This window comes from Pan paniscus, chromosome 1 (genome assembly GCF_029289425.2).
Source record: "Pan paniscus chromosome 1, NHGRI_mPanPan1-v2.0_pri, whole genome shotgun sequence".
Classification (NCBI taxonomy): Eukaryota; Metazoa; Chordata; class Mammalia; order Primates; family Hominidae; genus Pan; species Pan paniscus.
In genome coordinates this window covers 39,060,068-39,087,234 of record NC_073249.2, presented here as the reverse complement: position 1 = coordinate 39,087,234, position 27,167 = coordinate 39,060,068, and the positions used below count along the sequence as shown (strand labels likewise).

General features: G+C 43.4%; 1 protein-coding gene across 5 annotated transcripts in view; it reads left to right on the top strand.

Annotated features, from left to right (window-relative positions):
- Positions 1–1,485: 1,485 nt before the first annotated feature.
- HHAT (hedgehog acyltransferase) overlaps positions 1,486–27,167 on the top strand; it is a 348,408-nt gene continuing 322,726 nt past the window's right edge. For 2 of the 5 annotated variants that reach the window (XM_003814203.4, XM_055108489.2), the window contains exons 1-2: positions 1,551–1,708; positions 21,806–21,939. In XM_003814203.4, the coding sequence (XP_003814251.3) occupies positions 21,849–21,939 (91 nt within the window). In that variant the 5' untranslated portion in view covers positions 1,551–1,708; positions 21,806–21,848. Of the gene's footprint in view, positions 1,709–21,805; positions 21,940–27,167 lie in introns of all 5 variants that reach the window. The other 3 variants (XM_055108481.2, XM_063597338.1, XM_003814206.4) reach the window with 3 other exon arrangements.

The window sequence follows — 27,167 nt, the reverse complement described above, 5'->3', positions numbered from 1 at the left end:
AAGTGCTGGGATTACAAGCTTCCTGTAAGTACTTAAAAAAAAAAAGTATATCCCAAATATTGCATGGGTCATAGCGATACTAAAAAGTTACATATTGTTCACCTGAAATTATTTACTTATTTTTTTGAGACAAGAGTCCGGCTCAGTCACCCAGGTTGGAGTGCAGTGGTGCGATCTGAGCTCACTGCAACCTCTGCCGCCCGGGTTCAAGCGATTCTCGTGCCTCAGCCTCCCAAGTGGCTGGGATTACAGGTGCAGGCCACCACACCCGGATAATTTTTGTATTTTTAGTAGAGACGGGGTTTCACCATGTTGGCCAGGCTGGTCTCAAACTCCTGGCCTCAAGTGATCCTCCTGCTACGGCTCCTAAAGTGCTGAGATTACAGGCGTGTGCCACCGCGCCCAGCCTGAAATTCAATTTTAATTGAGTATGCTGTATTTTTATTTGCTAAATCTGGCACTACTATTTGGGGCTAGTTTACTAACACCTGCTTACTGAACACCCTCCAGTACCAGGTTTTGGGGTGAGTGGGTTGGGGGGAAGCAGAAAGAAAAGATAGCTCCAGCTCTTGGAGAGTTCATACTCTGGTTTCCTGGAGAATTCTACAATCGTTAAAATAATCCTCTCGACCATTACAATGACTGCTAGATGAAATTTCTGAGAGCACAGCTTCCGAGTTTCCCTGCTGCCTAGGGCAGAGTTATCCACCTTCGCCTTATCATAGAACCACCTGAGACGCCCCTGCCATGGACAGTCTGATGCATTTGGTTTGGGGAGGGATCCAGAAGCCCGAGGTTTTAATGAGAGCCAGGTGATTCTGCTGAGATAAGTCTGGAGAACTCTGGCAAGCCTGTCTCTTGGCTCAGGCTTGGAGGCCTCCGAGCAGCAACATCGTCCCAATTATACCCCGTTGGCACATCTTCAGATCTTCCACTCTTTTCACAACGCAATCAAAATCTTCGTACCCATTTTGCAGTAGTGATCTCTGTAAGTTGCTTTACAATTCATAAAGTTTATTCTATTTGATCTTCACTCTAATTTACAAAGAAAAGCAGGGAAGTCTATTTCTGTTTTACAGAGGTGTACAGGGAGGCTCACAGGGGCTAAGTTCACACAGTAAGCCCTCGAAGCTGCCAGGGCTGCAAAGCCCACCCTCTTTCCACCGCACCGAACTACCTCCTTTCGCCTACAAAACGTAGGTGGGGACCGCTGGTGTTGGAATGACGGCCCACCTCGAGTTTCAGGTGACTTCCACTCTGCAATTAACTTGCAGGCAGCCCCAGACCTGCAATGAACACACGGGTCGGGGAGAGATATGCACGCCAGGGTCAGTGGGCACCAACAGCCGAGGGGTGAGCGGGGCTAGGGGCCCCGGGCCGCCGGCGGGGCAAACGCGGTTCAGAAACGCAGGCCGCGCTCTGGCCCGCCCCCTGCAGCAGCACGGCCTGCTCGCCATCGCCCCGGGAGCGCCGCGGGTTCCCGAGTCCGGGCGCGGAGGGCGCGCGGGCACGGCGGCAGGGGCGTGCTCGGAGGACGCGCGCTGCGCTGCTCCTCCAAAGGGCAGCTCCGGGGGAAAGAGGGTGGCGTCCCGGGGAAGCCCGCAGCCGCCGCCGATGTCGCTGGGACTCGGAAGTGCCGAAAGAGGGGTGTTGGGAACTCGCGGCGCGCGTGAACGTTGCCGTCGCCGCCGCCCGGGACAGCCCGGAGGTTGGTAACTGGTGACCATAGGGGGTCCTGGGGAGGTTAGATGCTGAATTTTCTGCGTCAGTTTACTCTGTTAAAAAAAAATGCACAAAACGCTTTCCGTTTCCTACCCAAGTTCCCGTGTGCGCGCCCGAGGGCGGGACAGAGGAAGTTCCCGGTCGGGCGAAGAAGACAAAAGCGGCGGGGGCCGCGCGCGCAGTGCGCCCGGGCAAAGGCGGGGATCTAGGCGCCGGGACAAGTCCGCGCACGGCCCTGCCCGCGTCCTCTCTCTTTGGCTTCGTCCCCAGCTTCCGGCACTGCTGCGGGGAGTTGCGAACTCTGGTCCTCTTGGCAGTATCGGCGGTGCGCCTGCCTGCCTGCTGTGACTCCAGGGACTCTAAAGTTAGAGACTTCCTTTGCGTTCTATCTTCAGGACTCAGTTTCCTTCCTCTGTTCTGAGTCTAACCTTCAGGTGGCAGGTCTTTATGCGGAAAAACCCTCCCGCTAATCCTCACCAGAGGTACTTTACGGGTAGCATTGGTGTTAAGAAATGTGCTGCTACCTGTGTACATTGCTCTTGGATCTGGGTTGTAGGGCTAGGGCATTTGGCATCCTCAGAGGTTTGCATTACGCGGGAGTGAGACATTGCTTCTCTTTCTGTTTTTGTTGTTGTTTGTGTTTTTGAGGCGGAGTTTCGCTCTGGTCGCCCAGGCTGGAGTGCAATGGCACAATCTCAGCTCACTGCAACCTCAGCATCCCGGTTTCAAGCGATTCTCCAGCCTTGCCTCCTGAGTAGCTGGGATTCAGGCATGCGCCACCACGCCCACCTAATTTTGTATTTTTAGTAGAGACGAGGGTCTCACCATGTTGGCCAGGCTGGTCTTGAATTCCTGACCTCAGGTGATCTGCCCACCTCGGCCTCCCAAAGTGCTGGGATTACAGGCGTGAGCCACCGTGCCTGGCATCTCATTCATTCTCAGAGCTAAGGACCTATTTCAATGTGATTAAGTGCTATGGGAATGCAAGGAGAGGAGAGGGAAGGCTTCATTGAAGAGGCGGTAGTTCATTGAAGGAGACTTTGAGGAATGATTTTTTTCCCCTTCCATTCCTCATGTTCCATTTTCCCTGTGATTTTTCTCCCTCCTTTCTCGTTGCCAGTCAGTCCCTAATTGTGATTGTTTGATAAGGACAGCTCTGACCTGAGATATTCAATTAATGTTAATTTAAGGAGACTGTGTGCTTATTAGGTGCTTTAGATACATTATTTCTAAACCTTACAGTAACTGGGAAAGATAAGTGTTGTTATCTCTTTTCACAGTAGGATAGAGAAAGCCTTGGAGGGGAGCCAAAGCCACAAACTAGTACATGTCAGGGCCGGGTTTTGGACTCCTCTTTTGGATCAACGCCTGTGCTTTATCTACTGTTTACTTTGCCCCCTCCTTGGAAGTAGGTTAGATGGATGAACTTAGGGTGAAAGTCAATTCTTTGGAGGGAGCAGCCATTTTTGTGGGTGGCCAGATGTTGGTGGGAGCTCTGTAGGTAGCATCAGGAACTTGCGAGCATGGGCCTTACCTGCACCCCCTGCTTCCAGCTCAGGACCTGGCCCAGGGGGAATGTTCCCTAAAGCAGTGGTCCCCAACCTTTTTGGCACCAAGGACCGGTTTCATGGAAAATAATTTTTTCATGGACTGGGGGAAGGGGGATGGTGTTGGGATAATTCAAGCACGTTACATTTATTTTATTTATTTGTTTTGAGATAGAGTCTCGCTGGGTCACCCAGGCTGGAGTGCAGTGGCACGATACTGGCTCACTGCAACCTCCACCTCTGGGGATCAAGCAATTCTCGTGCCTCAGCCTCCAGAGTAGCTTACAGGCATGTGACACCACATCTGGCTAATTTTTGTATTTTTAGTAGACAGGATTTCACCATGTCAACCAGGCTGGTCTCAAATTCCTGAGCTCGAACTCCTGAGCTCAAGCCATCCTCTCCTTGGCCTCCCAAAGTGCTGGGATTACAGGTGTGGATCACCATGCCCCACCTGCATTACATTTATTGTGGACTTTCTTTCTATTATTATTACATTGTAATATGAATACAACTCACCATAGAGTAGAATCAGTGGGACCCCTGAGCTTGTTTTCCTGCAACTAGGCAGTCCCATCTGGGGGGGTGTTGGTAGACATTGACACCCAAAGTGTGTTTGTTTATGTCCAGCCTACTTCATAGTCTCATTTTGGTTGCTGTCACTGCAGAAGACCCTGCTTCACAAAGATAGGATGTTGGAAATGGAAGCAGGCTTTTCGGTGCTTTTGTGGCAATTTCAGGATATTTTGCCTTGACTTTCTTTAATCCAGAATGTATGGATATTTGAAGTTGTCTTAAACATACTTCTAGGGCCCGGTCATTTGCTATCTCAAACAGTTGGTCCTCTTCTAGCATGGACAAAGTCAATTCACCTGGCTTATTCACAAATGGGTCTAGGATCCTTCCCAGTTCGGGTGTCTTTTGTAGTTGGGAAGTAATGCTCAAACTCTTTTGAAAGCTGAGATAGGTGATCATGCACCAGCTGGGAGAGAGAAGGCCCTGGCTTAGTCTCTTTCAAAATCTCTGCTAATGTTTGAAACGTGTCAGAAATCCCAGTGTTCACTTGTCGCCGCAATAATTCCAGTTTGGTTTTGAGTGCAGCCACTTATCTGCTGACTTGAACACAGTTCTCCCCTGAAGGGACAGATGGAGTTCATTGAGGAGGTAAGCAAGTAAGCAAGTTTTGCAACCCCTTCTATGAAATGTGCTGCCAGTGGTGACTACTTTTCTAGAAGAAATCTCTGGAGTGGCCCTCATAACTCAAACTCCGGCCAGTGATCTATCTTTAGAAAGCCATCCCACTTCTGTGTATAAAAGATGTGTGTGCTCTATGTCCATCTCACAGAGCTGTGTGAACAGATGTGAGTTAAGGACACGTGCTTTAATGTGGCTGATAATTTTAATCACATCCTGCAAAATGTTGTTAAGTTCAGGTGACATTTTTTGGCTAGCCAACACTTCTCTATGGATGTCACAGTGCATAGACTCACATTCAGAAGTGACCTCTTTGACCCGAGTAGTGAAACCAGTCGTAGCAGTCGCTCTGCCCAAGCACATACTACCCAAAAGGACCAATTCGGTTTTTCTGATAGGTAATCATTCAAAGACTTGAATAGTTGTGCAGCTGTGGTGTTGGTTAGCAACAAAAGTGCAAGCGACATATCCTTGTGCACCTAACATCCTCATGTATATCCTCCTGAAAACTGTATCACACAAAAACAAGCATTGTTGCCTTGTCAACACTGGTAGACTAGTCAACCCGGATTGCGTACCCCAGTGACTCATTAATCCTCTCTAACGATGTGCCTCAATATCTGCTGCTATTTCAATTCGCCTAGTTTACTCTTCACCAATAGTAAAGGGCTTCTTAGCTTTAGCAATACGGTTAGCCACTAAGAATGATACTCTCATTGCAGACACATTTGATGAAATGGTAGCCTTCAATAATTGCTTCTGTTCTTTGTGCTTATGTTTTTCTTTTGAAAAACTCCAAAGCCTTGTCTTTTAATGCAGGGTGCTTGGTCTCCATGTGGTGAAGCAGTTTTGAAGGTTTCATGGCTTCCTTGGATAGCCAGTGGCCACATATTACACAAAGTGGGCTTGGAGAATGTGAGTCACCTGTTGCAATGAACCTGTAATTTGAGTATGACTCCTGGTATTTTCTTTTAAATGCAGCTTTCTTTTTGTTGGCAGTCTTACAGTCTTCTGTCTCATCATTGGGTCTTCCCCCTTTTCAAAGAAGCTTACCAGTGATGTTTGTTTTTTACTCATTTCGGCTAGGGTTAGCTTGTGGGCTTACCAAAACTGTGACTGAGACAAATGTGCAGTGCAGGAAACAGGCACACCTGGAAGTGGTAAATAATGGGCGGGCCATGAGTGGACTAAAATAAGTGTCGGATTCTGACTGAAAGCCTGCCCACAGATGCAGCTGTACAATGAAGTACATCAACTCACTTGCCACTATAAAGCCTGCCACCAGGCAGCATTAAGCTACTTGTTACTTGACACTCACTGATAGGATTTTGATATGAGTCTGCAAGCAATTGATTTATTATGGTCTCTGTGTAGTCAAACCTTCCTCTTAATGTTAATTTGTATTTGCAGCCACTCCCCAGCGCTAGCATCACTTGTAGTCCCAACTACTTGGGAGGCTGAGGAGAAGGGATCACTTGATCCCAGGAGGTCAAGGCTGCAGTGAGCTATGATCAGGCCACTGGACTCTAGCCTGCATGACAGAGTGAGACCCTGTCTCTTAAAAAATAATAATAAAATGAAAAAACTAAAAAAGCTCCAAATGTATGAGTATATGTACTTCTTTATCAATGCAGTAAGTAACAAAATTCAGTGCAGTAGCAAGTAACTCCTGTAATTTCAAAGTAGTGATGCCCATGTAAATGGTATTTTGTAGTATTTTCAAAGGCTACACAGTAGTATGAAAGTATCTGACTTTTATTGGTGACATTCATCAGAGCTGCTTTTACTGCTGTGATTTTTTTTTTTTTTTTCCTGAGACAGCGTCTCACTATGTCACACAGGATGGAGTGCAGTGGCAAGATCTCGGCTCACTGCAACCTTCGCCTCCCGAGTTCAAGCAATTCTCTTGCCTCACCCACCCCAGTAACTGGGATTACAGATGTTCACCACCGTGCCTGGCTAATTTTGTAGTTTTAGTAGAGACAGGGTTTCGCCATGTTGGCCAGGCTGGTCTTGAACTCCTGGCTTGAAGTGATCTGCCCACCTTGGCCTCCCAAAGTGCTGGAATTACAGGTGTGAGCCATTACATCTGGCTGGAACTGCTCTTACTACTGTGAGTCGTTGTCCACATCTATAATCCAATGAAATGCTAATTTTCAGCCAGAAATTCATGAAAATAAAGATATTTGAGCTCATGTCTCCCTGAATTCTCTCTATGGACACCTTGGGAGTGGAGGGCTGGGGATCCTGGGTTACATACAACCCTACTTAGTGGTTGTTTTTCATCTAAGTACTTGCTGGCCACTTTAGCGTATCACTTTTTTTTTTTTTTTTTTTTTTTTTTTGAGAAAGGGTCTTGCTGTGTTTCCCCGGCTGGATCACAGCTCACTGCAGCCTCAACTTCCCAGGCTCCCACCTCAGCCTGCTGAGCAGCTGGGGCTACTGGCATGCAACACCATTCCTGGCTAATTTTTGTATTTTTAGCAGAGAAGGGATTTCGCCATGTCGCCCAGGCTGGTCTCAAACTCCTGGGCTCAAGTCATCTGCCCACCTCAGCCTCCCAAAATGGTGGGATTACAGGCATGAGCCACCACACCCGGCCTGTTAGTGCATTACTGATAGCAGTTTCCTTCTCCTTCAGTTAGTTTTCCCCTTAGCCCGGGTTCACAGTTGTTTCTGTTTGATGAAAGCTTTTGAGAGGGGATTGCTGGATTGTTTATATAATCTACCTGCCCTGCTCCTTCTGTGGGTAATATGGTTGGAGAATATTCCTGAAATAGTGGATGTATGTCATGTAGTGTATACACCCTACCTTTTTATTTTTTTATTTTTATTTTTATTTTTATTTTGCAAATAGAAATGAACCTTAGTGGTAGATGATGTTATTAGTGTCAGGGAAGAAAAATGAACTACTATCACATATCCCACAGACAGAAGCTCTTAAGATATTATGAACAATTTCATGGTAATACATTTGAAAATTCAGATGAAATTGACAAGTTTTTCCAATAAAATATATTACCAAAGACACAAAAACTAGAAAAAATGAGTAGTCCTATATCTACCAAAAACATTGAATTTGTAGTTAAAAACCTTTCCATAGCAAAATTTTCAGGCCCAGATGGCTTTACTAGTGAAACTTCCAAACATTTAAGAAAATTAAAGAGGAACCACTTTCCGGTTGCATTTATGAGGCCAGCACAATCTTGTTACTAAAAATTGATAAGGCTATTACAAGAAAATTATAGGCCAAATGCTCATAAAGACAGACACATAAGTCTTAAATATGGTAAGTCAAATCTAGCAATCTATAAAAAGGATAATAAATCATGACCAAGTTGGATTTATTTCAGGAATGTAAACTTTGGCTAACACTACGAAAGTCAACAAATGCAATTTAACTCCATATATGAAGTAAAGGAGAAAAAGTATTTGATACAACTCAGCACCCATTCATGATAAAAAAAAAAAAAACCTATTTGCAAGCTGGAGCATTGAGAGAAATTAGATTTAAAATAACAGAGGGTAAGGTATTGCTCTGCAAATCTATAGATTCGGGCCAATCCCAATCAAAATCCCGGCAAATTTTTTCTTCAAAAATAGGTGATAAGCTGATTGTAAATTTATTTGGAAATTCTAGACAGTCTTAAGAGCAAAGCTGGAGGACCTAAGCTACTAGATCAATATGTAGTCATGTCAGTGTGGTATTGCATAAAGCTACACAGATTATGGAACTGAGTAAAGAATCCATAAACGGGCTTATACATCTGTGGTCTTTTGATTTATGACAGAGGCAACACTGCAGGGCAGTGGAGAGAAGATGGTCTTCTCAGTAAATGACACTGGGTCGATTGACTATCCACATGGACAAAATGAATCTAGATCATGTACCTCATCTCATATACAAAAATTAATCAAGATAACAACATACACCTAAATGTGAATGCTAAAACAAAGCACCTGGAAGAAAGCAAAGTAAAATATCTTTATGACCTAGGGACAAGGTTTCTTGAATAGGCCACAAAAAGCACTAATTGGTACAGTGATAAGAATGAACAAATTATTGCCTCACATAACAACATGGATGAATCTTGTGACACAAAGCTGAGCAAAACCAAGATAGATGTAAACGAGTAAATGCAATGTGATTCCATTGATGTAAAGTTCAAAACCAGACAACTAAATAAACCATGGTGGTAGAGGTTAGGCTAGTGGTCATCTTTGATGGAGTTAGTGACTAGGAAAGGGCAGAAGGGGCTTCTGAGGCATTCTTTTGTTTTTTGGAGACAGGATCTGGCTCTGTCACCCAGGCGGGAGTGCAGTGGTGTGATCTCAGCTCACTGCAACCTCCCTGACCTGGGCTCAAGCGATCCTGTCACTGCAGCCCACCTGAGTAGCTGGGACTACAGGCATGCAGCACCATGCCTGGCAAATTTTTTTTTTTTTTTTAAGAGACAGGGTCTTACCATGTTGCCCAGGCTGGTCTTGAACCCCTAGGCTCAAGCAGTCTACCCATCTCCTCCTCTCAAAGTGCTAGAATTACAGATGTGAGCCACTGCCTCTGGCCTGGCATGCAGTTTTTATCTCAGTGACAATTACTTGGTAATTACATAAGGCTTTCCACTTCTTGAAAGCCCTAAGGGCTGGGCATGGTGGCTCATTCCTGTAATCCCAGCACTTTGGGAGGCTGAGGAGGGAGGATCACTTGAGGCCAGGAGTTTGAGATCAGCCTGGCCAACAAAGCAAGATCCTGTCTCTAAACAAGACTAAAAAATTAGCACGGTGTGGTGATGCGAGCCTGCAATCCCAGCTACTCCTGAAGCTAAGGCAGGAGGATCTCTTGAGCCCAGGAATTTGAGGCTGCAATGAGCTATGATCATGCCATGCACTGTAGTCTGGGTGACAGAGTGAGACCCCGTTTAAGAAAAAAATAAAAAATAAGAAAAAGGAAGCCTTAAGGTTTTTTCTTCATTTAAGTATATTTTAATAAAGTTTACTTAAAATCTTGTAAAAAGTTAGGTTCATTCTGATGCTCCCAGGCTGGGGAGTGTAAGATGTGGTGGGCACAAGCCTTGCTGATTAAAAAGGCTTAAAATAGGTTGAGAATTTTCAGGGGAAAGAATGCAATATCACATCAGTAGCTTTTTTTTGAATTAGGGACTTATATAATTGACTCCCTTTTGCCAATCTTTAATGGCAGAGATCTGGCTTGAGGGAATTTCATATAAAAAGACTTAGAGTTATGTTTGATTATAAGATTGATATCAGTGTGAGGGGGAAATTAGAAAAGCTAAGGGAGTATTAAGTAGAAATTTTTGGTTTCAGATTTAATTTTCTTCCAATTTAAGTTTTAAAAGTTTCTGACCATTGGATTAAAAAACAATCTGTTTTCTATAAATCCTTTCAGTTAGGTACTTTCCTCCCATAAGGCCATGAACTAACTGAGGGCAGGGATGGCATATGAGTTTCCTATTAAACCTGTACTAAATTAACACAAATTCAGTGGCTTCAAAAAACACACATTTATTACCTTATGGTTCTGGATGTCAGAAGTCCAAAATGGGTCAGCCAGCAGGGTTCATTTGTTCTGAAGGTTCTAGGGAAGAATCCTTTTGTTGTCGTTGCCTTTTCCAGCCTCTAGATGCCTCTTAGATTCCTTCATCCAGGAGCCCCTGCTCCATCTTCCAAGCACACCACTCCAACCTCTGCCTCCATCATCACCTCACATTTCCTCTCTGTCTCTGACCCTTCCGCTTCCCTCCTGTAAGGAACCTTGTGATTACTTTGGGCCCACCCAGATAATCCAGGCTAATCTCTCAATCAGAAGATCCTGAATCATATTGGCAAAATCCCTTTTGCTGTGTAAGGCAACGTATTCAGGGTTCCAGGGATGAGGACGTGGACACTTCTAGGGGACCCATCTTTGGTGGACCCCACAGAGGGGATCTTTCTATTTCGTCTTCACAAAGAGCACAGTTCCTGGTTGTCAGTAGAAGTTCATTCGTATTTGTTGAATGAAGACATGGGTCTAAGATTTCATTATTTGAGTGCAGTTTCTGAAAGAAAAGTGATGGTCTTGTCCTCCTCTCACTGACACAACTGGAGCTTTGGGTTCAGTTTTAGGTAAATGTACTATACAGAGTCAACTGACAGAAAGGCAGAGGATCTGGGAACAGGCATGGTGGCTCATGTTTGTAATCCCAGCACTTTGGGAGGTGTAGGTGGGAAGATCACTTGAGTCCAGGAGTTCAAGACCAGCCTGGGCAACATAGTGAGACCCGCCCCCATTTAAAAAAAAAATGGGTGTAGTGGCTCTTGTCTATAGTCCCAGCTACTCGGGAGGCTGAGATGGAAGGATTGCTTGAGCCTGGGAAGTTGAGGCTGCAGTAAGCCAAGATTGTGCCACTGCATTCCAGCCTGAACAACAGAGAGTGAGACCTTGTTTCAAAAAGGAACCTGGAACCAAGTCATTGAAGTAATGGTTGAAGGAATCATAGATGTTGGTCTGGAAGAGGGTTTGGATGGAGTAGATGGCATTACTTATCTTTAAACATTTGAACGAGTATTATTGGAAAGAATAAAAAAGCCTTTTTAAGCATACTCAATAATAGTAATAGCATTAAAAACAACAAAAATAAGCATTTCAGAGTTTACTATGCCTAAGGCACTGTTTTATCATTTTATAAATTCACTTAATCCTCATATCAGTCTTCTGAGGTTTGCTATTACTGTGTTTTACAGATAAGGAAATTGAGGCTCAGAGAGGTTGTGCACCTTGTCCTAGGTCACACAACCATGAAGCAGCAAAGCTGGAATTCAATCTTTGGCATTCTGACTCCAGAGCCACCCCTGAAACCATATCACACTATGCTGTCTCCATGCCTTTAGTTCCAGAAGGTAGAAGAGGACTGGTGGCAGAAGAAATCCACCCCTGTATTTTTTTAGAAATCTGTATTTTTTAGAAATACGGGGTAGATTTCAAGGAAAAACACAACAATCAGAACTGCTAGCCAGGCACAGTGGTGTGCACCTGGGAGGCTGAGGCGGGAGGATCACTTGAGCCCAGGAGTTAGAGCTGTTTGGAGCTGCAGTGAGCTATGATCACGCCACTGCATTCCAGCCTGGGTGACAGAGTGGGACCCTGTCTCAAAACAAAAACAACAACAAAAGCAAGAACTGCTTAGGAACAGAGTTTCTCTGCCTTGTAATGTTACTGGAAATGGTCAAGTAGGCTGTTATAAAAGGAATTCCCAAACTGGCTGGAGATGAGACCAAATGGCAATAGAGACCCCACTGATTTTGAAATTCTGATTTGGGAACATATTTTTTTCCATTACATATATAAGAAGGTAGGGAACAACCTTTGTGACATTTTATGTAATAAAGATCCATTGTGAAAGGTAGCTTTTCAACTAATTTTCCAGATTTTATTGATTAGTAACTATTTATAATATACCTGGTGTGCTAGATGTGTGCCCACCCCTTTCTAAGGTACCCTTGCTGCTCCTCCCATAAAGAAGTATGGTCTGTTTTCTCCTCCTCCTTGAATCTGGGCTGGTCTTTGGACTTGCTTTGACCAATAAAGTGTTCTGTGAACTCTGGAGCCTGGTCCTTAAGGGATGTTGCACCTCTTGCCTCTGTTCTTTTGGAACCCTGAAACCCCACTGCTGTGAAAAAGCCAAGTCTAGCCTACCAGAGGAGGAGCCCTGGCCTGGGGGAGAAGGGAGGTGACTTGTGTGAGCTGGCGCCAAATGCCAGACATGTGCATGAGGTCATCATGGCCCCCCCCAGCTCCAGTGGAGTTGTGTGATAACAGAAGTCACGTGAGTGACCTCAGGAGGGACATGAACAGAACTGTCCAGACTGCCATCCCACAAAATCCTTAAAAAGAATAAATGTTCATTGTTCTAAGGCATCACATGTTGTGATGGTTTCTTATGCAGCAATACATAACTGATACATAATATGTTGGTGCGGATGTGGAAGTAGTGGGTATATATTTTAAACTATTCTGTAATTAGACTTTTTTCCCCATTCCAGTGCACCTCTTCCAGTCTATCTAGTCATTCTTCTGTGTTGGTGAAACCTTTCTGGGTTTGGAGAAGTGTTTCCTCTTAGTATTACGTGGGTCGAAGAATAAGTCTTTGTAAGACTCTTAAATGGTGACTGGGCACAGTGGCCCACGCCTGTAATTCCAGCAGTTTGGGAGGCTGTGGCGGGAGGATCACTCGAGGCCAGGAGTTCAAGACCAGCCTGGGCAACATGGCAAAACCCAGTCTCTACTAAAAACACAAAAATTAGTGGGGCAGCACACTCCGGCCTGGGGGATAGAGCAAGACTCTGTCTCAGGCAAAAAAAAAAAAAAAAAGACTCAAGTGGGGTTTGGAGAGAATTGTGATATGGGAATCTGGACTTGGTGGTTTTCTTGGAGAAAATCATGTAATTTAGAGTCTACAAAATGGGGTTCAGTTTCATGAAAATTGGACCCTGGAAAAGGCAAAAGTCTCATACCACTTTTTCCGAATATGCTAGAATATTGCACTACTATTTCATTTTCTTTAAAGCCGTTGTCATTTCAGTGGGCATGTGCTTCTTTCACTTTTATTACTTGTGGTTTCCAGAGTGCTCATTTGTTCCTGAATTTAGAGCTATTTCAATTTTACTCTTATCTCTGCATAACTGCTGACTTTCCCCTCTTATTTCCAAGGTAAATCGGTTAGGTTTAGTTTGCCTTTTTCAGTAAATCTTTTAAGGAATGTATGTGAGTTAGATATTTCATGTGTATTTTGATTACATTTTATTGATTTAAATTTTTTTATCAGAGAGTGTCTAACGTTATGCATAACGTTTAAAAATTCTATTACATTGAGACCACTTATATTACCTTCTAGCTTTCCTAATGGATTGATTTCATTATAGATTTTGGAAAAAATGAATCCAGTACACTCTGTAAGAATAGTGAGGTGGCTGAGGGAAGGCTCTGGAGTTAGACTTAGTGGGTATGTATCTAAGCTTTGCCGCTTACCAGCTGTGTGATTTGGGGCGGGTTTACTTATCCTTTCTGGGCCTTGGTTTCCTCTTGTGTTAAGAGGTTATCAGAAGCACCAACCTCAAAGGTTTGTTATGAAGATTAAGTGAGATAATACTTGTAAAGTGCCTTTTCAGCATAGGAAATCTGTAAATAGTACTTGTTATAGTACAGCTATTACTAAAGCATAAGAAAACTCAGTAGAGGGAAATCTTCATTTAGGACATTAAGCAGTGAGTCAGTAGAAGTGACGATGGTGATGCTGGTATGGAGGGATTGTTAGCTTAATGATGAGAGATGTCTTGTTAAAGTCCTCTGGTGCATGTGAGTATTGGGTTATAGCCCATTTCGTGCTTGATATCAAGATTTAAAAGCAGAAAAAATTTAAAATGGAAGTGTTGGAATCCATTAGTTGCCTGCATCAGAAGTAAAGCTAAAGTATTTTTGAAATGATATTGGAAGTTGCTGGGGGAAAAGCATCTTGCAGCCGTTATGTTTATGTATGTTTCAGGCTTTGGCAAGGTGTGCTGTACTTTTCTTCCAAGATCAAGGAACAGGATTTCTGCCTGTATGACAGTGGGGGTTGGGAATTTTGGTTCTAATTTTTGCTCCATTGCTGGCTTCTCTGTCTGTGGGTAGATCGCTGCTTCTTCCTGAGCAGGATTCTGATTCCTGAAAGGGACCTAAAAACTTAGCCCTCCTGAGAGGATCCGAGTAGATGGCATCTTTGAAAGCAGGTGGAGTGTTAAATTCCAAAGTAAATGCAAATGCAAGTGGCTCCAGTATAGAAAAAGTTCTGTGAGCTGAGAGATTCTTGCCATTTTACAGCTAAGATTTTATTCTGTGGCCCTCTTGAGTTCTATAATTCCCAGATAAATATATTTTTTGAAATATTCAACCTTGGGGTGTTTGTACCCAATTTGGAGGTGGAGAAAGCTCCCTATTCCTCCAGTCTGAATTCCTTCCTTCTGATTCCAGGGAAAACTTTGTTATGATTTCCTTTAACATCTAGTATTAAATGCACGTTCTACCGCTTTGTCCTCACTTGCCTCAAAATTCTCACTCTTTTCAACAACATTTAGCTTCAAGATCCTGTTGTCTTACAGCTTTGGAGTTGCTGTTTTATCTTCTTCATCTTCCTCTTTTTTCCCCCTACCAGCTTCTGGACTATTTTGATGCCAAGGACAACTCAATTTTCCCCCATCTGTGTGGCTTGGTTCCAGACTCTCTCCACTTTCACTAAGGGCCTAAATCATCAACCTCCCTGCCTCTTGGGTCTACCACAACATCAAGGGGCTGCTTTGTAGAGCTTCATTCGAATAATTTTATGTACTGGCTTGCAAGCCTGAGGTTTCTGCAGGAAATAAAATTTAAACATGAAATCGTATGTTTTAAGACTCCTTACCACTTGGCTCCTGTTCTCCCTTCCCTGAACCGTCCACACTTTCTCTTCTTCACAGTTCCGACCAGTATTCCCACACTGGGGAAGAGTTCTTAGACACATCTCACCATCACACATCCCTACAACCCTCCTTCACTATTACATACCAATAGTGCAATCTCATTTGTGTAGATTAATCAGGTAGACTGCTACTTAAACACAGGCTGTGTCCCTATAGATTGGCTGTTTTCTATAGAAATGATGCTGTAAGTGGTGATGACTTTTCTAGGCTATCTCACAGCTACCCACTTAGCTGATAATGTTGGTGCAGGACTGACTGCATGAAAACAGAAAAGAAACATCACTTACACATTTGAGTAAGAACCTCCTTGATTTCAGCCTGATTGCTCTGCCTAAAGAGGGACATGCTTGTTTAGAGTATGAGAAATGGAAACTTGGTAATTTTCTGAGAGAGTTTTTGGGAACCTCTAAGGGCCTGGGCATTTTAAAAAGGTTCCAGTTATATTCCCAAATATACAGTTTTCCTTTTCTTTTACATTGTGTCATAAATCCCTTAAGACATATCTACTCTGATTTACTTTCTGGCTGCACAGCTGAAATAAACAGGGAAAACAAAGTAGGGAAATAATTTTCCTAAGATAAGTGGGCAAGTGTTGAAGGCCGAAAGAATGAGGGTCGTGATCAACTCAGTATACCACTGGAGACTATATGAGTAAACAGCAAACTGTTTCTCATGAAAGCAGGTTGTTGGCAAACTGACAAACTGTGTCTGCCTCCCAGAAAGAATGCTGGGGGGCAGTCACCACCCAGGCACAGTGTTTCTTGTGATTAGGCAAATCTGAAGCCTGTTAGCAATAACATGAACCTGTGATCAATCAAGCAGCTGACCAGTCGTTACCTCCTCCTCCCTGCTCTTTCTACCCAATAAAAACAAAGGGTTGTAGAAGCTCGAGGTTGCTGCCTTTGCTCCCTAGAAGCAGGGAGCTCTCTTCTTCCCCTGGTCTCTTCCTTTAAAATAGTTACTTTTGTTTTAAGTTTTCATTTCTGCCTTCCTCCTCCTTCCTTCAGTCTCCTAATGACTGTCTCAAGTAGTAACAGTAGTGACTGTCGTAGTGACAGTCTCAAATAGTAACCATTGCAGTCAGCTACAGGCAAGAGTTGAAAAGAGAGTGTGTGATGAAGAAAGCTCTGTTAAGGAGGATGGGTGAGTGTCTGTGTGGTGGTGGTGTTTCGAGGTGGCATTCGTGTAATGGAGAGGTGAAAATGAAAGTGGAAAGTACTGCCTATCATTCCCTTGGGAGTAGCAGAGAGGTAGGTGGTGAGGAAGAGGCACCGGGCTGAAAGCCTGCAGGTGGCCCCTGGGGATAGTTTGCTTGCTGTCTAGGGTGGCTTTGGATTGGGCGTCAGAAGAGGAATGAGACATTAACGAAATCCCTGGGGATGCCAACTTCCTGAAAGAGGTCCAGATGCACGTAGGATGGGCATACCCCAGGAAGGTCGGCCAGATTTCTTTGATTCAGGGAGAAAATCAGGATCAGGGCTTAGGTAGGCTCCTGATGAATGAAATTCACTAACTAGTAACTACTAATGTTTGTTGAGTGCTTATTCACTGCCAGGCCCTGGGCTAAGCATTTTACATTTAACCCCTTCAACAACCCTCTAAGAAAACATCTGGGAGGCCGTTATCTACCCGTTTCCTTAACCAATAAATGACACAGCCTGGGACTCTCCCCGCACCAGCCCACCCCTCCTCCCCGAACCCCACAGGTGGGTTTGGTGCCAGAATGTATCACTGTGCTGTCAGGTGGAGACTATCTGGTTCAATTCCTAAATTTTGGGGGTGAGGGGACAGCTAGTTTCCCTGCTTAGTTACCTGGTGTTTTGCTGCTAGTTACTATGTATCTCTGTGTATATGTCTACAAAACATAGAGCATTGTTGAAACTATGTTATTGTTTCATTGAAACTTGTTATTGTTTCATTGAAACTATGTTATTGTTTCCTTATACCACTGAGTAGAAGAAAATGGAGTTTCTGCTGGGGCCACTGTCTGTGGAGTTTGCACATTCTCGCTATGTCTGCAGGGGTTTTCTCTGGGTACTCGGTTTCCTCCCACATCCCACAGCGGTGCCCATTAGGTGAACTGGTGTGTCTAAATGGTCCCAGTGTGTGAATGTAACTGAGTGCCCTATTAAGTTTTTCTGTGATGGCATCAAATGCCTGTTGATGCTCATCTGTCCGAGGCAGGGGGCTCTGAATCTAGTCCCTTTTAAAGGCCTCATAAAGTGGCTTAGCCATCAACCCCAAATTTGGAATTCAAATTCAACAAAAGCCAGACATTCCTAGGAATCCCTGCAATTGCCTCCCGTTTTGGGGAGCCTTTGGGGCCACTGTTATCTGCTTTCAGTAGGGTCTTTAGGCTCCTTCAGCCTGAAGTTGAGGTTCCAGAGACTAGACCTTGAAATAGTACAGGCACCTGTGAAAATCTCCCCTACCAGGAGATGGCTTCAAGGGTACAGTTAATTTACAACCCAACTGAGCCCCAGATGTTGCCAGCCCGTTCACAAGATGGAGCAACAATTCAAGACGAGTCATCGGAACAAGTCATGCCGGCCTGCACTGCCTCACCCCATGCCGCAACTTGCTTCCCCTTCTTAAACCTTTGCACTTTGCTTGGAAATTTGAAGTGGTTCCATTAAGACAAGAGTCTAGACTGTCTTCCCCATTGCTAGCTTTGGTCTGTAATAAAGTCACTTTCTTTCTACCATATCTCTATCTTGCTAATTTGTTTTGCAAGTGGTGAGCAGCTGAACCTGTGTTTGGTAACGAGTGTGGGGGTGTGAGTATGAGTGGGTTCTGCGCTGGGATGGCATCCTGTCCAGGGCTGGTTCCTGCCTTGCATCCTGAGCTGCTGGAGTGGGCTCAGCTACCAGAGACCCTAAATTGGAACAAGTGGGGTGGAAAATGAATGAATGAATACAAATTAATAAAAATTTGTAAAGTCTATGATAATCATACAAATGCATGACAAAAAAATGTAGTATGAAAGCGCTCAGTGAGCCCACCCTAATTGTAAATGTTTTGAACTGCATGGTGGCAGGAGGTGCTCCTTATAATTTTTGCTTTGCCAACATTTTATTCCTTGGTTTAACCCACCACCACTACAACTGCCATCACTTGCTGATTCATCAAACTTGGGTAAATAATGATCTTACCTGTGCTTATTAATCTTTAAGTGTATGTGTATAGCTCTTGTTTATTTCAGTGTTTACTATTAGAAGTGTTTTGGTCTTTATTTAGATGTTTGATGTTTTTGTGACCAGAAATATGCAGTAGGAACTTACTTTTTGCTTATTAGCCTATTGTAAAATTAGTAGCATCATACATTGTTTTGTTTAAAGTTACAATTTCCAAGACCCTACTGGTGATGTTCAGTAAGGACTCACTGTACAATCCAGCTAAGAGCAGCACTAAGCTGGGTGCAGTGGCTCACACCTGTAATCCTAGCACTTTGGGAGGCCACGGTGGGCAGATCTCCTGAGCTTAGGAGTTTGAGACCAACCTGGGCAACAACAACAATAGAAAACTAGCCTGGCATTGTGGTGCATGCCTGTAATCCCAGCTACTCAGGAGGCTGAGGCAGGAGAATTGCTTGAGCCTGGGAAGTTGAGGCTGCAGCGAGCTGAGATCATGCCACTGCACTCCTGCTTGGGCAACAGAGCAAGACCCTGTCTCCAGGAAGAAAAAAAAAAAAAAGCAGCACCAAAATGAAAAATTATTAAACCGAATTTTCTAGTTCCCTGAGGATTAAATCCTTAATGCAGGAGGATTGTCTCAGATAGAATGTCCCTGAAAAGCATCTAATGGCAGGCCTTCTAAAACTTTCATTCAGTCTACAAGATCATTTGTGTTCAAATTTCAGTCGCCCATTTAGGAGATCAGCTTTTTGCTAATCAGATTCTTCATGAGGCAAAGAGGTCATCCGATGTAATACCAACATCTTTTGACAGGCGAGACATTAAATTATAAGCCAAGAAGTTAAAATTACCTTCCCACTAAAGGGAAGACTACCAAATTCCTGAAAAGTTCCAGAAAGGAGTCTTGTTATTCTAAAGATGAAAGTATTTAAAAATAAATTGTGAATAGAAATGGATAAAGCTAGAAGCAGTTCTGAAGAATAGTAAGGAACTTGAGAAAGTGTTGAAATACTAGGGCTTAGGCTTGTGTTTTAAAGCATGAATGATTGCTTCTGGATCTCTTAGGTTGCAGGAAAAGTCCAGACCAAACTTTCTGGGTGACTTTTAGGTAACGAAATGGGGCACTCTGGGTGCAAGACTGCTTATTTCTGAAATCGTGGTTTATCAAGGCTGAAGTTTATTTCCCTTCCTGCTCTGTCTCCCAGTGGTCTGAAGAAAGGAGTTTGTGTGTGCGGCAGATTCTAAGCCAGGCTCTAAGTCTGAGGAACTGTACACTGGCATTAATGGGATTGGCCATGGCAGAGTGGAGGGGCAGGGGCCTGGGTCCAAAGACTTGGCTTTGAGCCTTGGCTCAGTTATTTACTTGTTTACTCATTTATTTAGACAAAAATTGTACATATTTATGGTGTACAATGTGATGTCTAGCTATACATTGTGAGATGATTAAATCAAGGTAATTAACATACCCATCACCTTACCTGCTTATCATTTTATGGTGAGAACATTTAAGATCTACTCTTAGCACTTTTCAAGAATATAATACATTATTGTTAACTATAATCACCATGCTGTATAATAGATCCTCAGAATTTATTCATCCTGTCCAACATCTTTTAACCAACATCTTCCCCACTTCCCCCCCAGCCCCTGGCAACCACTTCTGTGAGTTTGACTTTTTTTAGATTTCACATATAAGTGAGATCATGCAGTATTTGCTTTTTTGCTCTGGCTCAGTTATTTCTGGCTCTGTGACCTCATCACATTTGTCATCTATAAAATGCCTACCTCCCCTGTTCCACTTCCACCTACTTCACCAGGCTGTTGTGAAAACAAAATGAGATAATGTGTGAATTCTGGGGTTTGGCATGACTGTCACATGTTAGAAGTACTTGGTGGGGTTGGTGGGGGGTGCTGCTTAAAATTTTGCTCTTATTTTGGCATCCACAATGAGACATACTTGAGAGGTTTAAATAAAGCAGTAAAGGCCATAAATGGGTTTAAATTTAGTGAACTCTTTGTTACTTGGAACATTTGGAATCATTTAATTTGCTGAATTTTAGGACCTAACTTTCCTATACCTTCTCTATTACTTAGAATATAGTCATGGCTGCCATGATGGAGAGATCTAGAATAGGAGAGGCTTAAACAACCTAGAAATGCATTTCTCTTTCCTGTAACAGTCTAGATCTAAGTAGTCTGGGGCACTTTGGGGCTTGGGGGTGGTACATGGATTTGGGGACTGAGAGGCCTCTGTCTTGTCCATGTGGCTTTCACCTCTTCATCCATGGAGGCTGTTCCAATTCTGTTCAACAGGAAAGGGAGGGAAAGAAAGAGATGGCCACAGCCATGTCCCTTCACTCACACCCTTTTGAATGGAGCTATTCAGGTGTCCACACTTAGCTACAGTGTAGTGTTGGTGTCCAGAGGAAATTTTAATTGATGTGTAAGAAGAGAGACTGAATTCTGAAAAGGGGTAGTGAGGGGCGGTGGGTAACAAGCAGTGTCTGTCACAGATGCCTGTGATTATGTCATTAACTGCCCTTTAAGAAATGTACAGATGAGGCCTGGCACAGTGGCTTGTGCCTATAAACCCAGCTACTCAGGAGGCTGAGGTGGGAGGATCACTTGAGGCCAGGAAATCAAGATCAGCCTGGGCAACATAGACCCTGTCTCCAAAAATACATAAATAAAGTGCATAGATGCATGGCAGACAGACAGGTTTATAGTATTCCATTATGATAATCAACTACGGGATGGCACTTGATTTCTTATATGTATTTTTTGAGGCAAGGTCTCACTGTGTCACCCAGGCTGGAGTGCAGTGCAACCTCAGCCTCTTGGATTCAAGCAATTCTCCTGCCTCAGCCTCCTGAGTAGCTGGGATTACAGGCGAGCGCCACCACGCCTGGCTAATTCTTTTATTTTTAGTAGAGATGGGTTTTGCCGTGTTGGCCAGGCTGGTCTTGAACTCCTGGCCCCAAGTGATCCACCTGCCTTGGCCTCCCAAAGTGATGGGGTAACAGGTGTGTGCCACCATGCCCAGCTGATTTTAAGTTTTTATTTTATTATTACTTTTAGAGAGGGGATCTGGCTATGTTGCCCAGGCTGGTCTCGAACTCCTGGCCTCAAGTGATCCTCCCATCTTGGCCTCCCAAAGTGTTAGGATTACAGGCATGAGCCACCATGCCTGGCCTATAGTATGATACTTGAAAGGGACAACAAGGATGGTGAACCTGTTGATTTAGAGGTTTGTATACTGTTTGTGCTTTTCAGACTTTTTGAAGCCATTTATTATTCACAGAGCACCTGGTAGTCCCTTCTTGCTGCATCCCAGGCACTGTGCTAGGGGCTGGTGAGTCAGAGATCATGGTCCCTGCTATCTGAGGGTCCACTCCACAGAAGAGACAGGCATATTATGCAATGGGTAGAGAACTGTCTGATGTATACTCTGATGGGAGACTGTGGGAACTCCTAGGAAAAGACCTGACCCCTTTGACAGGCAGGATGCACGTGTGTGGTGTATGTGTGCGTGTGTGTGTGTGTGTGTTGGATGCAGGATGGAGTAAGGTCACAGGGAGGAGGAAGCTTGATTGGGGTTATGTCTGTATCACCTTGAATAGTGATGGGTCTCCGGGAGTGTGAACTAACTGAATTGATGTTTAGATGCTGTTCTCTAGTGTCATGTTCATGGCTTAATGTTTTGTCTCTGTTTCTCAGAAACTCTCAGCGTAGGCATCGGGAACCTTCGTGCCAAGGAGCCATGCTGCCCCAATGGGAACTGGCACTTTACCTACTTGCCTCACTAGGCTTCCACTTCTATTCCTTCTATGAAGTTTACAAAGTCTCCAGAGGTAAGGCCCCAAGCTTTTCAGACCTCCTATCAAACAAGGAAACTCCTGTCAAAAAAAGGAGCAGAGGTGGAAGATTCAAGAAGATGATCCAATAGTGTCAAGATGATGTGGGCCTTGATTTGCTTCCCCCTGTCTTGGATAGTTTGAATCAGTGACCTGAGTCCATTGAGTTTTCTACCCTAATCCTAGGTCTTTTAGGTGATGCTGTGGCTTGTCTTCTATAATTGGTGGGTTTGATTCAAAGGCTATTGAAGGCCGTGGAGGGGATTTGCATTCAGAATTCAAAGTAAACTCTTAAATTTCTCTTTCATCATTACTCCTCTGAGACATATTAGACCTGGGCTCGTTTTGTCTTCTTCTTCTGTCATTTTTAGTGTTGCCTTTGTCTGAGTGTTGGAGATAAATCATCATCAGGCCACATTCCAGCCCAAAGGAAGGGGAATGGGGGCCCTCCTTTATTTTAGCGGCAGTTTGGCAAGGAGCACTAGTCACTCCTGCTCACACCCAATTGGCCAGCACTGAGTCCCATGGGCACAGCTGGGAGGCTGGGAAATAGTCTTTAGGTTGGTGGCTATGTGCTACCTAAAGCTTTTTTTTTTTTTTTTTTGAGACCTAGTTTCGCTCTTGTCGCCCAGGCTAGAGTGCAGTGGCACCCTCTCGGCTCACTGCAACCTCTGCCTTCTGGATTCAAGCAATTGTCCTACCTCAGCCTCCTGAGTAGCTGAGATTTCAGGCGCCCACCACCACGCCTGGCTAATTTTTGTATTTTTAGTAGAGACGTGGTTTCACCATGTTGGCCAGGCTGATCTCAAACTCCTGACCTCAGGTGATCCTCCTGCCTCAGCCTCCCAAAGTGCTGGGATTACAGGCGTGAGCCACTGCACCCTGTATGTGGGACTACAGGAGTGCACCACCATGCCTGGCTTTAAAACTACTTTTAAAAAATAAAGTATATTGAAAATGGGAGGTGTCTATTCTTACACCAATACCATAATGTCTTGATTACCGTAGCTTTACATTAAGTCTTGAAGTTGGATAGAAGTCTTCTAACTGTTATTTGTGTTGTCTATTCTGGGTCTTTTGCCTATCTGTATAAACTTTAGAGTCAATTTGTTGATATCTACAAAATAACTTTAGCCATAAAATAAAGATGTTTATAGCAGCTTTATTCATAATTGCTAAAAATTGGAAGCAATCAAGATGTCCTTAAGCAGCAAATGGATTAATAAACTGTGGTACATTCGGACAATGGAATTTGCCAGGATTTTCATTGTGGTTGCATTGAATCTATAGATTAAGTTGGGAAGAACTGACATCTTGACAATATTGAGTCTTCCTATCCATGAATATGGACTATTTCTCCATTTATTTAGTTCTTTGATTTCTTTCATGAGAGTTTTTTTGTTTTCCTGATATAGATCTTATACATATTTTGTTAGATTTATAGCTCAGTATTTCATTTTTTGGGTGACAATGTAAATGATATTGTTTTAAATTTCAAATTCTACTTATTTTATTGCTGATATATAGGAAAGCAATTGATTTTGGTATAGCAATCTTGTTATTATAGCTTATTAATTCCAGGAGTTTTTCTGTCAGTTCTTTCAGATTTTCTACATAGGTAATCATGGCGTCTGCGAAGATGATTTTATTTCTTTCTTCTCAATCTTATATACCTTTTCTTTTTTGTTGTTGTTGTATTGCATTAATTAGGGTTTCCAGTACAATGTTGAAAAAGAGATGAGAGGGCATATCCTTGCCTTATTCCTAATTTAACTGGGGAAACTTCTAGTTTCTCACCATTAAGTATGACATTAGCTGTGGGTTTTTTATGGATGCTTTTTATCTAGTTAAGGAAGTTCCCCTCTATTCCTAGTTTTCTGAGAGCTTTTGTTATGAATGACTGTATTAGTTAGGGTTCTCCAGGGAAATAGAATCAATAGGCTACATATAGATATAAAAGGAGATTTATTACAAGGAATTGGCCCACACAATTATAGAGGCTGAGAAGTTCCATGATCTTCTGTCTGCAAGCTGTAGACCTGTGAAAGCCAGTGGTGCAATTCAGTTCAAGTCCAAAGGCCTGAGAACTGGAGTAGCCTATGATGTAAATCCCAGTCTGAGGGCAGGAGAGGATGAGCTGAGATGGTCTAGCTCAAGCAGTAGCCAGAAATAAGAGTGAATTCTTCCTTCCTCCTCCTTTTGTTCTATTTAGACCCTCAATGGATTGGATGGTGCCCACCTGCATTAAAGAGGGCAATCTACTGTATCTGATTCAAATGCTTATCTCATCAAGAAACACCCTCACAGACACCTAGAAATAGTGTTTAATCTGGGCACTCTTTGGCCTGGTCAAGTTGACACATAGCACTAACCAACACAATGGATGTTGGATTTTGTCAAGTGTTCTTTCTGCATCTCTTGATCAGTTTATTCTTCTTTAGCCTGGTGATGTGTTGGATTACATGATTTTTGTGTTCTGTGAGATTTTGACATTAATATACCTGGACTGGACTCAGCTGGCATTTCTCCTGTTTCATGTATTGTCAGCTGGGGCTGCAGTCATCTGGTGGCTCGATTGGGCTCACTCATCCAGGGTGGCTCACTCACGTGGCTGGCAGTTGGTGCTGGCTTTCAGCTGAGAGCTCAGCTGGGGACTGTCAAGTGGAGTACTATGGTCCTCTCTAAATGGCTTCATGTGGCTTACATTTCTTACATTTATAACAGGGCAGCTGGGTTCCAGCTGTTGCACGTGCAGCCTGGGAAGTTATACAGGTCACTTCTGCCTCATTTATTGGTCAAAGCAAATCACAGGGCCAGTCCAGATTGAAGGGAAGGAAAGACTGCACCTTTTTACAGGTGGAGCAGCATGTAGAGGAAGAGTCTGATGGAGCCACCTCTGGAGTTTCTCTCTTCTATAATGGGTGTTATACTTCTTTACCCACATGAGGACACTGAGGCTCAAAAGTATTACTTGTCCAAGGTCATATATTTAATAATAGAAATAATAGAGCTGAAGCTTAAACCTAAGACTTTACAACTCTACTTCTTGTGTTGTGATAGCTTCTGGGGACGGGGCGAGGGGTTCCTTTGCGGATAGTACAAAACTTTTCTGCACCTTAACCTGTCCAGATGCTGTCATGCTGACCACCTCCTAGCCTGAAGCTTCTTTAATCCTTAATGCCTTTCCTTTTATTGTCAGTGCTGAAGTGTTTCTCAGGCCATTCCCAAGAAATATCTTCCTCAAATGCTTTTGCCAGTTTACCTCACGGGAGCCAGATCCCCATGCCATGCCTAAGTATGTTCAACTGATACAATGTTGAGCCTTCTTGGTTCCTCATCTCACTTTCTAATTCAGGAAAAAGTGCTACTTACCCACATTGTAGAATTAGGTCACTGGAAAAATCGTCTTTACTCTGAACTTTTTTAGGGCATTCATGTCTGGAGCAAACGTGCTGCCTAGAATAGACTAGAGGCTCCAAGTGTATTTGTTCAGTGAAATGTCTCTGGTGGGCATCTGCGTGGCTACTCTCCTTGGGCACAGAGCAGGCATCTCATTCACTGCTGTCTCTATCAGCAGTAGTGGGGTTGTCACGTGGTTGGGGACAGCAGACTGATTTTAACAGCCTTAGTCAAATGGAATCTCTCAGCAAATCCACAGCAGGGACTCAACAGAATACCCCTTCTTCCCCCCAACTCTACCAAATTAGAATATCTTGAAGTCATATGGAAATATTGGGGTGGTGATAGTGATCCGCTATGCTGGCTGACCTTGCCCCTGGTGCTCTGCAGTACTGTGGCTAATCCACAGCTGTTGCATTAGGTTGGTGCCTTATGGTTTAGTAGACATAAAACTTTTTGTCTCTGTTTACTTTTTTTTTTTTTTTAATAAGAGATGGAGTCTTGCTCTGTCACCCAGGCTGGAGTGCAGTGGCGCAATCTCGGCTCACTGCAACCTCTGCCTCCCAGGTTCAAGCAATTCTTCTGTCTTAGCCTCCTGAGTAGCTGGGACTACAGGTGCATGCCACCATGCCTGGCTAATTTTTGTATTTTTAGTACAGACAGGGTTTTACCATGTTAGTCAAGCTGGTCTCGAATTCCTGACCTGGGGTAATCCACTCCCCTCAGCCTCTCAAAGTGCTGGGATTACAGGCATGAGCCACCACGCCTGGCCCCTCTCTGTTTACATTTAATGTGAAAATGCAATGTACCATGCATCAGAAGGCTTGTGTGATAGGCCTTGAACGAATTGATGCCTCTGCCTAAAAGGATGCCATATATTTTTCTGGCCATGTCAATTTAATGCAATATTCAGAATAAAAACTATTGAATTCCCATCATTGAAAATCCTGGTGATAGAAGGAAGTCACCTGTTTTGTTTTTTTTTTTAAAAAAAAAAAGCACCTGGGAGGGGAAGTCTTTGACTATTTCAGTTTACCACCTATTCGTTCTTATTTAAATGTTTTATTTCTTCTTGTACCCATCTTGACATTTTATAGCTTTCTAGGAAATCTATATACTTTATGTAGATTTTCAGTTTGATTAGTATATTGTGGTTCTTAACTCTTACTTAAAAATTTTTTGGTGTTTCATTATTTTATATTTTATCTGCATCATCTTCACTCCCTTCATTTCCTCTTTCCACTTCTCCCTCCCTTCTATTTTTTCTTTCTTTGATCAACGGTGCCAGAGATCTTATTAATCTTTTCAGCATTTGGCTTTATTTTCTCAGTTGTTTCTTTTTGTTTTCTAACTCATTGATTTTTGCCCTTATCTCATTATTTCCTTCCTTATTGTTTCTTTAGGTTTGGTCTGTTCCTTTTTATTTCAGTGTCATGAGTTGAATGCTTAGCTCATTTACTTTGTAAAGAATGTGTTTGGATTGTTGATTGTTTTTCTCAGAAAGATTTCTAGAAGAGGAGTTATAGAGTAAAACCACACAACCATTTTTCAGGTGCTTAATAGATGAACCCAGGCTGCTCTCAGGAAGGCTGTGCCAATTAACGCTTCCAAAGGAGGAGATCCATTTTTCTGTACTACTCTCAGCAAGTTGAGTGCTCTTCAATCCATCTCAAGTGTATTTTAGTATATGATGTGATATTTTTTCACAAATAGATAACTAAACATAATGTCTTTTTTTTTTTTTTTTTTTTTTGAGACAGAATCTTGCTCTGTTACCCAGGCTGGAGTACAGTGGCACGATCTCTGCTCACTGTAACCTCTGCCTT